At 48.0% G+C, this 19,082-nt stretch overlaps 1 protein-coding gene across 1 annotated transcript; it reads left to right on the plus strand.

The window, feature by feature from the left end:
• The first annotated feature begins 9,512 nt into the window (after positions 1-9,512).
• Positions 9,513-10,542, plus strand: LOC123074732 (oil body-associated protein 2B). Its single transcript, XM_044497495.1, has 2 exons — positions 9,513-9,853; positions 9,919-10,542. Exons 1-2 carry the CDS (start codon positions 9,562-9,564, stop codon positions 10,377-10,379), a joined length of 753 nt encoding a protein of 250 aa, XP_044353430.1. The 5' UTR covers positions 9,513-9,561; the 3' UTR covers positions 10,380-10,542.
• Positions 10,543-19,082: the final 8,540 nt, after the last annotated feature.

A 19,082-nucleotide genomic window follows, 5' to 3' on the forward strand; every position in this document is an offset into this window, starting at 1 on the left:
AATATTTAGCAACAATGTAATTAGCATAATCAGCATACCAAGGAGTACTATTAGCAACATTTATTGCAGCTAACTGCTCATCAGGAAAACTATCATCAATAGGTAGTGGGTCATCAAGCACATTTTCAAGCCTAGACAAGTTATCAGCTACGGGGTTCTCAGCTCCTTTTCTATCAATAATATGCAAATCAAATTCTTGTAACAAGAGAACCCAAACGAATAAGTCTAGATTTAGCATCTTTATTTTCCATAAGATATTTAATAGCAGCATGGTCTGTGTGAACAGTTACTTTAGAATCAACAATATAAGGTCTAAACTTATCACAAGCAAACACCACTGCTAAGAATTCTTTTTCAGTAGTAGCATAATTTCTTTGAGCACTGTCTAGAGTTTTACTAGCATAATGAATAACATTCAATTTCTTATCAACTCTTTATCCTAGAACAGCACCAACAGCATAATCACTAGCATCACACATAATTTCAAAAGGCAAGTTCCAATCAGGAGGTTGAACAATAGGTGCAGAGATTAAAGCTTTCTTTAGTGTTTCAAAGGCTTCAAGACAATCATCATCAAAAACAAAAGGAATATCCTTTTGCAAAAGATTAGTAAGAGGCCTAGCAATTTAGAAAAGTGCTTAATAAACCTCCTATAGAAACCAGCATGACCTAGGAAACTACGAATACCTTTGATGTCCTTAGGACATGGCATTTTCTCAATTGCATAAACCTTAGCTTGGTCCACTTCAATACCTCTTTCAGAAATTTTATGACCCAAGACAATGCCTTCATTAACCATAAAGTGGCACTTCTCCCAATTCAAGACAAGATTTGTTTGTTCACATCTCTACAAAACTCGCTCAAGATTGCTTAAACAATCATCAAAAGACTTCTCATAAACAGAAAAGTCATCCATGAAAAACCTCAACAATCTTTTCACAAAAGTCAGAGAATATAGCCATCATGCATCTTTGAAAGGTAGCAGGTGCATTAACCAAAAGGCATACGTCCATAAGCATAGGTTCCAAAAGGACAAGTAAAAGTGGTCTTTTCTTGATCAGGTTGAGATACAAGTATTTGTGAAAAGCCAGAATATCCATCAAGGAACCAAAAGTGTGTGTGCTTAGATAATCTTTCAAGAATTTGATCAATAAAAGGCAAAGGGTAATGATCTTTTCTAGTAGCTTTATTTAATTTTCTAAAATCAATTACCATTCTATAGCCTGTAACAATTCTTTGCGAAATAAGTTCATTCTTATCATTAGGAACAACAGTAATACCTCCTTTCTTAGGGACACAATGAACATGACTTACCCATCTACTATCAGCTATAGGATAGATTATACCTGCTTCCAGAAGTTTTAATATTTCCGTTCTTACCACCTCTTTCATCTTCGGATTTAACCGACGTTGGTGATCAACAACTGGTTTAGCATCAGGTTCCATATTAATTTTGTGCTGACATAGAGTGGGACTAATGCCCTTTAAATCATCAAGAGTATATCCAATAGCAGCTCGGTGCTTCCTTAGAACTTTCAATAATCTTTCTTCTTCATGTTCTGAAAGGTTAGCACTAATAATAACAGGATATATTTCTTTTCATCAAGATAAGCATATTTCAAAGTGTCTGGCAATTGTTTTAATTCAAACACAGGATCACCTTTAGGTGGAGGAGAACCTCCAAGAGTTTCAATAGGCAAATTGTGTTTAAGTAGAGGACGTTGTTCAAAGAAAATCTTATCTATTTCATTTCTTTCATGCATATGTAAATCATTCTCATGGTCTAGCAAATATTGTTCTAAAGGATCAGTAGGTGGCACAACAATAGAAGCAAGACCAATTAATTCATCCTTACTAGGCAATTCTTTTTCATGATGATTTCTACTAAGCTTGTAAAATTAAACTCATGAGAGTCATCACCAAAGCTAACACCAACAGTTTGCTTCTTGCAATCTATCTTAGCATTAACTGTGTTCAAGAAAGGTCTACCAAAGATAATGGGACAGAAGTCATCTTGTGGGGAACCAAGAACAAGAAAATCAGTAGGGTATTTATTTTCCCACACAAGACTTACAACATCTCTAACAATCCCAATTGGTGATATGGTGTCTCTATTAGCAAGTTTAATAGTAGCATCTATTTCTTCTATCTCAGCAGGTGCTATGTCTTTCATAATTTCTTGATATAAAGTGTAAGGTATAGCACTCACACTAGCACCCATGTCACATAAACCATGATAACAGTGATCTCCTATTTTAACTGAAATGACAGGCATGCAACAACTAGTCTATGTTTATCCCTTTTATCGGGTTTAACAATTCTAGCAGCTTCTGCACAGAAGTAAATAACTTGCCCATCTATATCTTCTTCCAAGAGATCTTTAACCATAGCAACATTAGGTTCTACTCTAATTTGTTCATCTGGTTTAGGTGTTCTAACATAGCTTTTGTTAACCACAATTGAAACTTTAGCATGTTCCTTTATCCTAACAGGAAAAGGTGGTTTCTCAATATAAGCAGTAGGAACAACTGGATCAACATTATAGAGTATAGTTTCTTCTTTAACCAGTACCGTTCTTTAACTTCTTTAATAGGTGGGTGATATTTAAACCACTTCTCTTTAGGGAGTTCAACATGAGTAGCAAATGATTCATAAAAGGAGGCTACTATCTCAGAGTCAAGTCCATATTTAGTGCTAAACCTTTGAAAAGCATCGGTATCCATAAAAGATTTAACACAATCATACTTAAGCTTTATACCTGACTCTTTACCTTCTCGAGTTCCCAATCTTCAGAGTTGCGTTTAATTCTTTCCAAAAGATCCCACCGGAATTCAATAGTTTTCTTCATAAAAGAACCAGCACAAGAAGTATCCAGCATGGTTTGATCATTACGAGAAAGCCGAGCATAAAAGTTCTGAATAATAATTTCTCTCGAGAGCTCATGATTGGGGCATGAATATGACATTGACTTAAGCCTCCCCCAAGCTAGAGTGATACTTTCTCCTTCACGAGGCCAAAAATTATATATATAATTCCGATCACAATGAACAAGATGCATAGGATAATTTTTTGGTGGAACTCCAATTTTAAACGATTCCAATTCCATGATCCAATATCATCGCATAGCCTATACCATGCCAATGCTTTTCCCTTCAAAGATAAAGGGAAAACCTTTTTCATCACCTCATCTCCGGGTAAACCTGCAAGCTTGAACAATCCACAAATTTGTTCTACATATATCAAGTGCATATCAGGATGTTCGGTTCCATCTCCTGCATAAGGATTAGCTAGCAGTTGTTCTATCATACCCGAAGGAATTTCATATTAAATATTTTCAGTAGGTGCAGTAGGTTGAGGGGTAGCTAATTGTGGTTCCGGACAAGGTGAAGATACCCCGAACAAACCCCGCAAAGGATTGTTTTCCATAGTAACAAGTGACAATAAATTTTAGCACACTATATAAATGTTTTCTTATCGAATTCCACTTACCAAAGGCTTTCCACTCCCCGGCAACGGCGTCAGAAAATAGCCTTGATGACCCACAAGTATAGGGGATCAATTGTATCTCTTTTCGCTAAGTAAGAGTGTCGAACCCAACGAGGAGCAGAAGGAAATGACAAGTTGTTTTCAATAAGGTAATGTCTGCAAGTGCTGAAATTGTAAGTAGCGAGTAGTTTGATAGCAAGATAATTTGTAACGAGCAAGAAATGATAGTAACAATAAGTATGCAGCAAGGTAGCCCAATTCTTTTGAGGCAAAGGACAGGCCAAATGGTCTCTTATGATAAGCAAAGCGTTCTTGAGAGTACACGGGAATTTCATCTAGTCACTTTCATCATGTTGGTTTAATTCGTGTTCGCTACTTCGATGATTTGATATGTGGGTGGACCGATGCTTAGGTGCTGTTCTTACTTGAAAAAACCTCCTACTTATGATTAACCCTCCCGCAAGCATCCGCAACTATGAGAAAAGTATTAAGAATAAATTCTAACCATAGCATTAAACTTTTGGGTCCAATCGGTCCCTTACGGAATAGTGCATAAACTGGGGTTTAAGCTTCTGTCACTCTCGCAACCCACCATCTATTTACTACTCCACAATGCATTCCCTTAGGACCAAGTATGGTGAAGTGTTATGTAGTCGACGTTCACATGACACCACTAAGGGAATCACAACTTACATACCATCATAATATCGAACACATATCAAATTCACATGATTACTTGCAACATGATTTATCCCGTGACCTCAAGAACAAAAGTAACTACAAACAAATAATAAACATGCTCATGATCAGAGGAGTATTAAATAGCATCACGGATCTGAAAAAAAATCTTCCACCAAATAAACCATATAGTAATCAACTACAAGATGTAATCAACACTACTAGCCACCCCCTAGCAACAATCTATAGTTCCGGTAACAAGATTGAATACAAGAGATGAACTAGGGTTTGAGATGAGATGGTGCTGGTGAAGATGTTGATGGAGATTGCCCTCCCCAAGATGGGAGAGTTGTTGGTGATAATGATGACGATGATTTCCCCTCCGGGAGGGAAGTTTCCCCCGCAGAATCGCTCCGCCGGAGGGCAAAAGTGCTCCTGCCCAAGTTCCGCCTCGAGACAGCGGCGCTCCGCCCCGAAAGTCTTCTCCTTATTTTTTCTAGGTCAAATGACTTATATACCAGAAGATGGGCACCGGAGCTGGGCCGTGGAGGCCACAATCCACCAGGGCACGCCTGGGGGGCCTGGCGCGCCCAGGTGGGGTGTGCCCACCTGGTGGCCCCCCTCTAGTGATTATTGGCTCCAATATTTCTTAAATAATCCATAAAAAATCTTCGTGAAGTTTCAGCTTATTTGGATTTGTGCAGAATAGGTGGCCTGACGTAGCTTTTTCAGGTCCAGATTTCAGCTGCCGGAATTCTCCCTCTTGGTGTGTTCCTTGCAAATTATGAGAGAAAAGGCATTAGAATTACTCCAAAAAGCATTATTATGAATAAAAACATTATAAATAACAGTAAGAAAACATGATGCAAAATGGACGTATCAGCTTGCGCTTCCCTTGTGCAAGGAAACAACATGCTCCCATGCTTCCTTGGCCACGGTGAAAGGTCAGAGATGCGCAATATCTTCGGGAGGAATAGCTTCTTGGAGAATGAAGAGAGCGGACTCGTCGAATTGATGATCCGCTGCTTGTCTAGGAGTGAACTTGCTTGGATTGTGCAGGTAGAAACCTCGCTCAATAATTCTCCAAAGATTAGTAGAACTATGATTTAAACGATGTTTAAAGCGATACACCCAAGCGGCAAAATCCTCATTTTTCACAAGCTTAGGAGGAGGACCAACATGATTCATATGTGTGGAGGGAACCGGTCCTCCATAGGTGAGGGGAGGTTCAACATGGGCAAAGATGCCACTCCCGCTCCTACCACTAGGCAAAGGAACTTGATCACTACTAGCTTCCCCCTTTTTGGAGTTAGCATCCGCCACCTTGTTAGCCGGATCAACCACTTCCAACGGTGCGGTGGATAATTTAAGGCCTTCAAGAAACTCCTTAAACATGCCTTTAACCTCGGTCGCCATGGAGGTTTTCAATGTGTCCATAGCCGCATTGAACTCCTCACGAGAGACCGAGGATCCCCCATCGGTCGTAGACAAGGACAGATTCACACTGAAGTGCTCCTCCCCCTCGTCTCCGGTGCCAACCATACTCTTCGGACAGTAAAGTCCTTAATAAAGAGACGAGGCTCTGATACCAATTGAAAGGATCGATATGGTTGACTAGAGGGGGGGTGAATAGGCAACTAACAATTTTTAGCTTTTCTTGACCAAATTAAACTTAGCATCAAAGTAGGTTGTCTAGATGTGCAACTAGGTGAGCAACCTATATGATGCAATAACAACAAGCACACAATCAAGCAAGGGATACAACACAATAAAAGCTTGCACAAGTAAAGGTAAGAGATAACCAAGAGTGGAGCCGGTGGAGACGAGGATGTGTTACCGGAGTTCCTTCCCTTTGAGAGGAAGTACGTCTCCGTTAGAGCGGTGTGGAGGCACAATGCTCCCCAAGAAGCCACTAGGGCCACCGTATTCTCCTCACGCCCTCACACAATGCGAGATGCCGTGATTCCACTATTGGTGCCCTTGAAGGCGGCGACCGAACATTTACAAACAAGGTTGGGGCTATCTCCACAACTTAATTGGAGGCTTCCAACGACACCACGAAGCTTCACCACAATGGAATATGGCTCTGAGGTGACCTCAACCATCTAGGGTGCTCAAACACCCAAGAGTAACAAGATCCGCAAGGGATTAGTGGGGGGATCAAATTTCTCTTGGTGGAAGTGTAGACCGGGGCCTTCTCAACCAATCCCTAGAAAATCAACAAGATTGATTGGCTAGGGAGAGAGATCGGGCGAAAATGGAGGTTTGAGCAACAATGGAGCTTGGGGAGGGAAGAGGTGGTCTTCTTGGGGAAGAAGATTCCCTTTATATAGTGGGGGAAAAGATCCAACCGTTATCCCCTCTCCCAGCCCGCGCGACGCGGTACTACCGCACACAGCCGTGGTACTACCACATAGGTTGCGGTACTACCGCTTGCGCGGTAGTGACCAGATGAGGGCCTGTTGCACAGGGAAACGAGCGGTAGAACCGCCGGAGCGGTGCTACCGTAAGGCAGGTATCAACTCGTACTGAAAATGCACAGAAGTAATAAATTGCTTTCGTAACAACTTCCGCTGAGGTTGGAACTGTGCAAAAGTCCGGCACGGTAGTACCGGATAGCCGTCGCGGTAGTACCGCGTAAGGGCGGATGTAAAAATTACATCCGCGCCTACATCCGCATGTATCAGCTTCAGGGCTGGAGGCAGCGGTACTACCGCTCACCAGGAGCGGTACTAGCGCTGGCCCCTGCGGTACTACCGCTCCCTTGAGCAGTACTACCGCATGCCACATAAGCTTTAGCATTTGGCTGCCTTCATATCGCAGAGACATGGATAAACAGACGGTGCTCCATCGAAGCGAAGGAAAGGTGGTGCAAAGGAACAGATGTGTACGTGTTGATTCCTCCTAACCTTTCCGAAGCGGACCCCCTCTTAATTGTACGGCTTTCCTACGACTCAAATCCACCGAAAAGAAACGTAGAGACAGCCGTCTTCGATAGGCTCCGAGGGGCACCGAATCGTCTTGCGCCTAGACATGAGATATCTGAAATGCTCAGTGCACACGATTAGTCCGCAAATGCACTGTCATCAATCACCAAAACCACTTAGGGAGAAATATGCCCTTACAGTGGTGGCTAAAGTTTTCTGTTCGTATTTTTTCGTGAATACGCAAAGCTTGCGCATCTTTCATTGATAGATAGGAGAGAAGGAGGTGAGTGGGGAGCGGAAAAAAGATACAACACAGTATACACTCGCCTAGCTCGAACTCCAGCCAAGGAAGGCTAGGAGACGAGACCCAGAGCACCTAGACCGCGTCACGACCGCAAGACGCCTAAATCGCACGACCGCCACTCCAAGGGAGACCAAATCAACGTACCCCCACCTTAAGTGCCTAGAGGAGTCGGCAAGTGAGTGCAGGATCCGACTGGACGGGAGGCAGGGGCCACAGACGAGGCATCGACGATGTCATACATTGCGCTTCGGATGCTCACGCCCTGAGAAGCAACCCAAAACCAACCACGGCCCAATATCATCTATTCTAATACTGGAGACACCACGAGCAAGACTGCGCCTTCATGAAGGATGTAAGGATATGACGTCGGGCCGCCACCATCGTCTGATGTGGTGAACCAGACCTAGGATTTCCCCCAGTGCTCAAGGAGGGACTTTGACAAAAGCCCATGGCAGTGCCTTTAAGAAGGTGATGGCACCCACAGGTGTCGCCGCTGCCAGCACCGAAGCGAAGCAGGGATTTCGCCCCGGCTTTTGACCAGACAATCCCAAATGTCATCAGATTAGGATTTGAAGACGTGGAAACCAAATTGCTTGACCGAAACCAGCATCGAAGGAAGGAGAGATGCACCCATCAAAGGACGCGCACTGGAATCAGCATCACCTACGACAACCACCAGCGCCACACTGTTGCAGGCACCCGAGCCGCCACCAGCCACCACAGGCCAGGTTTGAGCAGGGGATGCCCAGAACCGTCGCAACCAGCAGCATCCACAGCCAGCCGAGAGGAGACGAGGCATGGCCGGACTACTGGGAGGAGCAACGGCAAGGTCGCAACAACAACCAAAAGTTGGGTGGGGGACGCTGGAGGTGGTGGATTTCAGGGAAGAGGCTACGCCACACCGGGCAGTTAGCTGGTGATGGCGGAAGGGGCGAAGGAGAACACAACCGGCGCAGCTGCCGCCAGGCCGGAGGAGGACCGCCACGGGAGCAGCGGGATGGAGCGGCCACGGGATCCGAGCCCAGGAGGCTCACTTGGATATCGCCGCGGCGAATCCACCTCGGAGGAGGCGAGCACTGCCATGCGAGGCCACCAGGGAGGGGGCGCGCGTCGCCGCACGAGGCCACCGCCAGCCGGATGCGCAGCAGCCACCCGCACAACACCTAAGACGCACCCACATTTGACTATCAACTGATACTAAAATGGAATACAACTTGTGTTGTATTTAGGGATGGTATTTGGATGAAGTAAATATGAAAGTTCATGTAGAAAAATTTAAGAGGCTTGTGTGTTATCCAGCCATGGAGTTTTGAAGTCCATTCTAATGTAGTACTCCCTTCGTTTCTTTTTAGTCTGTATATAAGATTTGATCAAAGTCAAAGTTTGTAAAGTTTGACCAATTTTGTAGGAAAGAATATTAACATCTACAATACTAAAGCTGTTGTATGGTATGAAAATTAATTTCATGATGCATCTAACAATATTGATTTCATATTGTGAATCTTGATATTTTTTCTATAAACTTAGTCAAAGTTAACAAAGTTTGACTTTAATCAAAGCTTATATGCAGACTAAAAAGAAACGAAGGAAGTACCATGATGACTCGTAGTTGACTGAAACATCTCCTCCACTAAACGAACATGCTAGAAAGACTGAAATTAAATTAAAATAGTGCAAGCACCGGTGCCAAATTTAAAACTTTTGCAAAAAAACCTTCAATTTTAAGACCTGAATTCTTGTCATCTGACAAAGCTAACCATGTGAGCTTCACTCCATGTATCCTCTTGAAAGAAGGAAGTGAACTAACGAAAATTTAATATAGATTGTACTGCCATACCATATGATACTATTATCCCAGCCGTCGGTCCTCCTCGGGATCCCTGTGAGGTCAAGTATTCGGGATGATTAGCAACCAAGTTTGTGACGTGTATCGGACTTTTTTTTTTTTGCGACGTGTATCGGACTTAGGCGCCACGTTCGGCGGTGGAAGCTCGTACTCATAGTTCTCGCGCCTTCTGCAAGCACGCCACGTCCTTCGCCTAAAGCAGCACGCGTCACGGCGTCAGGCCAGCTTGCGCGAACGCCTCGAAGTTACGAAGATAAGAAGACCGCGCCCTCGACTGGTCGCTAATCAGCCTGTTGCGATCTGCCAACGCGCGAGAAGCGATGTCCTCCAGTGATCAGAACCCAGCGCCCACGCCCGCCTCGGGCACCGGCGGGACGGCGCCGCCGCCGGGCAGGCCGACCACGGTCTCCTCGCAGGCGATCGACATGGGCGCTCAGGTGCTGCAGCCGTTGAAGCCGGTGCGCCAGATGAAGCAGCACGCGTGCAGCTTCGCGCTGTACGCGCATGACATGCACCGGCAGCTCGAGGTCCACCACTTCGTCTCCCGCCTCAACCAAGACGTCCTCCAGTGCGCCGTCTACGACTCCGACAAGCCCTCGGCCCGCCTCATCGGTATGTCAATCGCCGGAACCACGCAGACCATTACGTTTAGTTGCTTATAAATTTGGATGTTGCAGGTGTGGAGTACATCGTGTCGGACAAAATCTTCGAGGACCTGCCGCCGGAGGAGCAGAGGCTGTGGCACTCGCACGCCTACGAGGTCAAGGCCGGGCTGTGGACCGACGTGGGCGTGCCGGAGATGCTGCAGACCTCGGAGATGGCCAGGATGGCCAAGACGTACGGCAAGTTCTGGTGCACGTGGCAGGTGGACCGCGGCGACCGGCTGCCACTCGGCGCGCCGGCGCTCATGATGTCGCCGCAGGCCGTGGAGCCGGGCCGGGTGCGCGCCGAGCTGGTGCGCGCACGCGACGAGAGGTGCAAGGTGGACAGCTCGGCTCGCGGGCTCAAGGCTCAGAGGGTGGAGATGGATGAGCCGGAGTGGATCAACCCAAACGCCGACTACTGGCGGCTGCACGGCAAGGGGTTCGCCGTGGACGTCACGGCCACGGAGATGAAGCAGCACGCGCCCTTCCCTTGAGAGGTCGAATGGTTGCCCAGTGAAATGCGCATCTTCTTTCAACTTCTGTTGGTTGGTCTTGTTTTTAAGGTAGAGTCGTCGGTGTACGGAATGGTCGGGAGATGCGAGTGAAGGTGCAAGTTGCGTTTGATTCTATATAATCCAACGTCATTTCCCCTGATTATTTGCATTCTTTACTGCCGTGGTTTCAGCTTTGTAAATTGCAATATGTGCATGCTGTCGCATCTTGCAGCTCGAAAAACAGGGCAGGGTCGACATGGTGGATTGTGTTGTGAGGAGTTAATTGCAGGAAACTAAGGCCAACTCTAACCGTGATTCCCTATCTCGCGTTAGAGCAACAGGAGGGGCGCTGTAAAAACAGCGCGGAAATAGAGCATCTCCAACAGGAGCGGCGCTGTAAAAACAGCGCGGAAATAGTGTTTTTCTGCGCCCAGCAGGGCGTTGGCTCCAACGGACACTATAAAATGCAGCGTCGGGCGCTGAAAAAACAGCGCGCGAGCAAATCAGTGCCACGCAACACATAGTTCATATAATACAAATAATAAAAATAGATAAAAATGATATACAAATAATAAATATAATACAAATAATAAAAATAGATAAAAATGATATACAAATAATAAATATAGATAAAAATGATACTACGATGCAAACATAGTAGAAGTTACTCCTCCTCCCCAGTGGTATAGTAACGCGTCATTTCATTAAGGATCATTGTTGTCAAAAGTCGACGCTAGTCTCAAGTCGCACTGCGCTAACGCCAGTGCCTTTCGCCTCACGCCTGTTCACTCGATCTGTGGCTCGCTTGTAACGCCCATGATGCGGCTATATTTCCCACGTGTTGAGGCACGACTTAGAGGCATAACCGTATTGTGGTATTGTCGCAAGAAGGGTTATCTTCACACAATCCCATGTAATGAACAAGAATGAGATAACGAGAGTGGCTTACAATCGTCATTTTCACACAATACATAAATTAATTTATACATCATTCAAAATCCACACATAGACCGACTACTGTCAAATCCAAATGGAAATAAAATAACCCCAAATACTAGATCCCCGATCGTCCCAACTGGGCTCCACTACTGATTATCAGGAAAAGAAACTTAGTAACGACCACGTTCCTCATCGAACTCCCACTTGAGCTCGGTTGCGTCATCTGCACTGGCATCGTCGGCACCTGCAACTGTTTTGATAGAATCTGTGAGTCACGAGGACTCAGCAATCTCACACCCGCGAGATCAAGACTATTTAAGCTTATAGGAAAGGATAATGAGGTGGAGCTGCTGCAAGCACTAAGCATATGGTGGCTAACATACGCAAAAGAGAGCGAGAAGAGAAGCAACGCAACGGTCGCGAAGCTAGAAATGATCAAGAAGTGATTCTGAAACTACTTACGTTCATTCATAACCCGAACCGTGTTCACTTCCCGGACTTCGCCGAGAAGAGACCATCACGGCTACACACGCGGTTGGTGTATTTTAATTAAGTCAAGTGTCAAGTTCTTTACAACCGGACATTAACAAATTCCCATCTGCCTCATAACCGCGGGCACGACTTTCGAAAGATAATACCCTGCAGGGGTGTCCCAACTTAGCCCATCATAAGCTCTCACGGTCAACGAAGGATAAACCTTCTCCCGGAAAGACCCGATCAGTCTCGGAATCCCGGTTTACAAGACATTTCGACAATGGTAAAACAAGAACAGCAAAGCCGCCCGATGTGCCGACAAATCCCGATAGGAGCTGCACATATCTCGTTCTCAGGGCACACCGGATGAACACTACGTACAACTAGAACCAGCCATCAAGTTTCCCCGAGGTGGCGCTGCAAGTGGCTCTAGTTTGGACCAGCACTCAGAGGAACACTGGCCCGGGGGTTTAAATAAAGGTGACCCTCGGGCTCGCGAAAACCCAAGGGAAAAAGGCTTAGGTGGCAAATGGTAAAACCAAGGTTGGGCCTTGCTGGAGGAGTTTTATTCAAGACGAACTGTCAAGGGGGGCCCATAAATCACCCAACCGCGTAAGGAACGCAAACTCAAGGAACATAATACCGGTATGACGGAAACTAGGGCGGCAAGAGTGGAACAAAACACCAGGCATAAGGCCGAGCCTTCCACCCTTTACCAAAAATATAGATGCATTAATTAAATAAGAGATATTGTGATATTCCAAAATATCCATGTTCCAGCATGGAACCAACTTCAACTTCACCTGCAACTATCAACGCTATAAGAAGGGCTGAGCAAAAGCTGTAACTTAGCCAAACAACGGTTTGCTAGGAAAGGATGGTTAGAGGCTTGACATGGCAATATGGGAGGCATGATATAGCAAGTGGTAGGCAGCGCAGCATAGCAATAAAACGACAACTAGGAAAGCAAAGATAGAAGTGATTTCGAGGGTATGGTCATCTTGCCTGCAAGGTTCTCAGAGTTGTCGAAAGCTTGATCCTCGTAAGCGTACTCAACAGGTTCCTCGTTCACGAACTCGTCTCCCGGCTCTACCCACAGCAAGAACACAAGCAATGGAACCTGTTGAGGATATAGACCTTAGAGTCACCCGCCAGGAGGGGCCGGGTTACTCGTATGGTCGTTGCCAGAAGCCCGGAGACAAGCTTGAAGACGATGGGGCAGAGATGGGCTAAGACCCGGATACGGCTTAAGGCCCATAGTTATAATCATTATTATGGTAGAACTTGTAGTGTAAGGCAAGTATGATTGAGAGTCCGAGCCGGACACTCTTATGAGCCGGCCGGGGCTCTAAGGGCTGCTGGGCGTCCGCCTCCCTATATAAAAAGGGACGACCCGGCAGCGGTTTAGGGACAACAACAATCTCGTCGAGAGCCGGGCATAGCAGTTTAGCTCCCTGGTGATTGTAACCCTAATCAATACCACCTCAACTGGACGTAGGCTTTTACCTTCATCGTAAGGGGCCGAACCAGTATAAACCCTCGTGTTCCTTGTCCCACATAACCCCTTCAAGCTTCCTAGTTGCGACGGCTCCACGACTAAGTCCTAGCTCGAGGACATCTGCCGTGACAATTCCACGACAGTTGGCGCCCGCCGTGGGGCCAGCGCACGGTGGATTTGAGTTCTTGAAGGGCAGCTTCGAAGGGCTCAAGGGATACGCTGTGGGCCGGATGACCAAGAGTCATCGCGGCAAGCTCTACATCGACGATGCAAACTGGGGCCCCGACGCCGGCTCAATTGAGTACGGGTACCGGGTCCCCTTCGGTGGAATCCATGTCTTCATTGGCAAGATTGGTGAACCGGGACCTGAGCCGGATCTCTGCGCCGATCTCATCGAAACGGCTCAGCGCGCACGACCCGCCCGGGCCTGGCCTGCCGTAAAGCACACTTTTGTGGGATGCATCCATGGAGGGCCCTTTGATCCAGCTGGGTCCGGTGATGAGACGGCCGCCGGCTCTGACGGCGAGTCGGCCACCGATGAGTCAAACTCGTTGTACCAACTTCAGGATGACAGGCTCATGGGTTGTTCCGATGGTGACAGTATTCCGGACCTATTTGAGCCGCCAAGTCAGGTTGGAGTTTTTATGGCTGGTGCGCAGCCTGTTCAGAACCCTGCTGCTGGAGCGGGAACCCCGGTGCCTTCGCCGGCTCAGGTGCTAATGGATCTCACGGACAAGATGACGGCCCTGTTAACCGCCACGGTTGACCCGGCGGATCAAGCTCAGCATGATGCGGAGGTGCCACAGTTAAAATTGGATCTGATAAAAGCTAAAGAGGATCTTGCAGCGGAAGGGATTAGGCTGGCTGCGGAGCGGGCGGCTCTCGATGCCCGGACTCAGCTGATTCAGGCGCAGTCCTTCCAACTCACGATGGATCAGAATGCGGCCAATGAGGTCATAAGAAGGAGGCATCAAAAGGCCCAATCTCGACTCCCACCGTTTTACGATCCACACAACCTCTTCAACACGCCAGGAGCAGGGTCTAGTAACCCGCCAGGGGTCATAGCGCCTGGGTCTGGACCCCTTATTCAGCCACAAGTGATGGGGCCTCCTCAGGTGCCCCCTGCCCCGCCTCAGTATGTGCCAATACCCCCGGGTCATTATAATAACCCGCTGGAGAACATGGTCGCTGCGGCAGCACGGCTGGCGGCTCTCCCAGTTGACGGCGACTCTCCGACGGCTATTGAAACCCGCCGGGTCAGGGAACTCCTTCAGACAGCACTGGCGCAGCAAGAGGCATACTCCTACAGCCGGGACAGGATCCACTCGACCCCTCATCCAGGCCAGAGCCCGAGTTACAGCCGGCACATGGTCTCAGCAACCGGCTCAAGTAACGTCCGACGCCATGACCCGCCCCCTGGCCATGGCCCGGCTTATAATGGAGCCTTTTACGCAGCAGACCAGGACAAAGCGTGCCAAGAGGCGGAGCAAGTGCCTCAATTGACGGCTTACCAGACCCCCCCGGCTTATCCGACGACTTCCGTTGATGTGGGTATCCCTACCAGGACCGGGGGTGTCCCTTGTTTGGTGCCAGCTATCCATAATGAACGTCTACCTAAGGACTTCAAGGGCCCTAGGAAGGTGCCTAACTACACAGCTGACTTGCAACCCGCAGCCTGGATCGAGAGTTATGAGATGGCTATGGAGCTGCTGGAGGTCAGTGAGGCGGCCATGGCCAAGTATTTCACCATGATGTTAGATGGAACTGCCCGCACTTGGTTGAAAGGGCTACCACCGAATTCCATTGGGTCTTGGGCTGAGGTGAAAGCCCGGTTCATCCAAAACTTCAAAGATACCTGTAGGCAGTCTATGTCAATTGTGGATTTGACTAACTGTAAGCAGCAGGAGGGTGAGTCCACGACACATTGGGTTCGCCGGGTTAAGGAAATCATACATTCATCAGACAAAATGGATGCCGGCTCAGCAGTTTTAATGCTGGAGCATAATTGTCGTTTTGTGCCCCTGAAGATGAAACTCGGGCGGCTTAAGCGCGACTGCAATGATATGGGTACGCTAATGGTAGCTCTTGTCAAGTACGCCGATTCTGATGGTACCAAGGATCCCCCTTCAGATGATGAAAGGACAGGGAAGGGAAAGAAGAACGGCAACGGCAAGGGTCCTCAGTTTAACCCGGGGAACCAAGGAGGAGGCAAGCGCAAGGCAGATGGCAGCCTAGAGTTTGTGGCCAACGCCAGCGCGCAAGGCAATAACCAGCGACGCAAGGGGAGGCCCCCTCCCCGAGGCGGCGGGTCAGGACCCTCACTGGAGCAGCTGTTGAATGAGCCTTGTCCGAGGCACGGCTCTAGAGAGAAGCCAGCGACTCATCTATGGAAGGATTGTGCAATCATGAAGGCCTTTAAAAACTACAATGGCCCGGGCGGCGGCTCAGGCGCCGGCGGCTCAGGCGCCGGCGGCTTTCATGGCCCGGGGGGCGGCTCAAATTCGGGTCCTCAGAGTGGTCAAGGGGGCTTTAATCAACAGTCTGGCCAGGGTCATCAACAGCAGCAGGGGGGTTATCAGACCAATCCAAAGCAGCTTAGCGGTGGACAGTATCATGTGTTTACCACTAGCTTGTGCAAGCCAGATCAGAAGCTTCACAAGAGGGCTGTGAATGCGGTTGAGCCGGCGGTCCCGCGCTACTTGCGGTGGTCTGAGCAGCCTATAGTATGGAGTAGGGAGGATCACCCTCCCCGGGTGGATAACCCGGGCCACTTGGCCTTAGTGGTGGCTCCTCAAGTGGGAGGATATAAGTTCACAAAGGTGCTCATGGATGGAGGCAGCAGCATCAACATCCTCTATTATGAGACTTTTCGCCGTATGGGGTTGGTTGATAAGAACCTCAGCCAGTCAAACACCATCTTCCATGGTGTAGTACCTGGTAAGTCGGCTTATCCAGTTGGCAAGATCGAATTGGAAGTGGCCTTTGGTGATGAGAACAACTACAGGGTGGAGAAATTGACCTTTGAGGTGGTCAAGATAAGAAGTCCATACCATGCTATATTTGGACGGCCGGCTTACGCCAAGTTCATGGCACGACCATGTTATGTGTATTTACAGCTCAAGATGCCAGGTCACAACGGGGCCATTACGGTTCACGGCAGCCGGAAAGTGGCTCTGGAATGTGAGGAAGGTGATGCGGCTTATGCAGAATCTGTTTGTGCTACAGAGGAGCTGAAGTTTTATAAGGACAATGTTGACCCAACAGATATGACCTCTCTGAAAAAGCCGACGACGGAGAATGAGCCGGTGATGAAATTTAAGTCGGTTGATGAAACTAAGCTTGTTGATTTTGTTCCAGGAGATTCATCTCAGCAGTTTAGCATCAGTGCCAATCTGGATCCAAAATAGGAAAGCGCGCTCATCGAGTTCATCCGTGAGAATAGGGACATCTTCGCATGGAAACCCTCTGACATGCCAGGTGTACCTAGAGAACTCGCTGAGCATACTCTCAATGTTGATCCGAAATTTAAGCCGGTCAGACAGTTCCTTCGGCGGTTTAATGAAGAGAGGCGAAAAGCTATTGGTGAAGAGGTGGCCCGGCTCTTGGCGGCCGGGTTTATCGTTGAAGTTTTTCGCCCAGAGTGGTTGGCTAATCCGGTGCTCGTGCTCAAGAAGAACGGCACCTGGCGGATGTGTGTGGACTACACGGACTTGAATAAGGCGTGTCCGGCTGATCCTTTTGCCCTCCCCCGTATTGATCAAATCATTGATGCTACGGCAGGTTGTGCACGTTTAAGTTTCTTGGATGCTTATTCCGGTTATCATCAGATTAAGATGGCAGTTAAGGACCAGGAGAAGACGGCGTTCATCACTCCCTTTGGAGCCTTCTGCTATGTGTCTATGCCATTTGGACTCAAGTGTGCACAGGCGACTTACCAGCGTTGTGTACAGAACTGTCTTCACAAACAGATCGGGCGCAATGTTCACGCTTACGTGGACGATATTGTGGTTAAGTCCATCAAAGAGGAAACCCTGATAGATGATTTAAAGGAAACTTTTGATAATCTCCGGGTCTATAAGATGATGCTTAACCCGGCCAAGTGTGTCTTTGGTGTCCCTGCAGGCAAGCTCTTGGGTTTTTTGGTTTCTGACAGAGGCATTGAAGCTAACCCGGAGAAGATCAAGGCCATCACCTCCCTGGCTAAGCCGGCGTGTATAAATGACGTTCAGCGTTTGGCGGGTCGCATTGCTGCTTTAAGCCGGTTTATAAGCCGTTTGGGTGAGAAGGCCATGCCATTATATCAGTTGATGAAGAAAACTGATAACTTTGTCTGGAATGATGCAGGTAATACCGCCTTTGAGGATTTGAAGAAGCAGCTGGCAGAGCCTCCAGTCCTTGCTGCTCCGGTTGATAAGGAGCCCTTACTACTGTACGTGGCGGCAAACGCACGAGCCGTCAGTGTGGCTATTGTGGTGGAGCTCAAGGAGGAGGGTAAGGAGCATCCGGTTCAGCGGCCGGTTTATTATGTCAGCGAAGTGCTTATTGAGTCTAAACAACGGTACCCGCATTGGCAGAAGTTGGTCTATGGTGTGTTCATGGCAAGCCAGAAACTTAAGCATTACTTTCAGGGTCATCCCATTACTGTGGTCAGTTCTGCCCCCCTTGGTGATATCATTCAAAACAGAGAGGCCACAGGGAGAATTGCTAAGTGGGCTATAGAGCTTGGACCTCATGGTCTCAAATATGTGCCGCGCACTGCTGTTAAATCTCAAGCCTTGGTGGATTTCATCAATGATTGGACAGAGTCACAAGTGCCCGAGCAAAAGCCGGATAACACATATTGGACTATTCACTTCGATGGGTCCAGGCAGTTGGAGGGCTCGGGGGCTGGCGTTGTATTGGCTTCCCCTAAAGGTGACAAGTTCCATTATGTGCTACAGTTGATGTTTCCTTGCACTAACAATGCGGCTGAGTACGAGGCCTTGCTCCACGGTCTTCGGATGGCTAAGGAGATGAGCTTGAGCCGGGTAAGGTGCTTTGGTGACTCAGACTTGGTGGCTCAACAAGTATCAGGCAAGTGGGATTCTAAAGATCCTCTCATGGCGGCTTATCGCCGCGAGGTTGATGCCATTGCGGGGCACTTTCAGGGCTACCAAGTGGAGCACATTGATCGCAGGAAGAACGAGGCGGCGGATGCTCTAAGCCGGCTGGGCTCTCAGCGAAAGCCGGTATCGCCTAGCACTTTCCTGGACGTCCTGTATAACCCTTCAGTTAAGTTGCCTACAGAGGAAGACTTGGCTGTCCCTGACCCGGAGGCACGACTGGTGGCGGCTCTTCATGTCATACCAGACTGGACAATGCCATATCTGGCTTATATAACCCGGGGTGAGTTGCCTGAGGATGAAACTTTGGCCAGGCAAATAACCCGGCGAGCTAAGTCCATGATCGTTATCGATGGCGAGTTACATCATCGCAGTGTTACAGGAACGTTTCAGCGTTGTGTCTCCCCTGAGGAAGGTCAAGAGATCTTGCGTGAGATCCATGAAGGGGATTGTGGCCATCACGCCGGCTCAAAGTCTTTTGTGGCCAAGGCTTTTCGTCATGGTTTTTATTGGTTAACGGCTCATGCTGATGCAGAGGACTTGGTCAGTAAATGTGATGGTTGCCAGAGGTTCTCACGACGGGCTCATGTGCCGGCTCAGGAGCTGAGGATGATCCCGATCACTTGGCCCTTTGCGGTCTGGGGGCTTGATATGGTTGGGCCTTTTAAAAGGTCCAAGGATAAGAAGACC

This window comes from Triticum aestivum, chromosome 3D, assembly GCF_018294505.1.
Source record: "Triticum aestivum cultivar Chinese Spring chromosome 3D, IWGSC CS RefSeq v2.1, whole genome shotgun sequence".
In the NCBI taxonomy this organism is placed as follows: Eukaryota; Viridiplantae; Streptophyta; class Magnoliopsida; order Poales; family Poaceae; genus Triticum; species Triticum aestivum.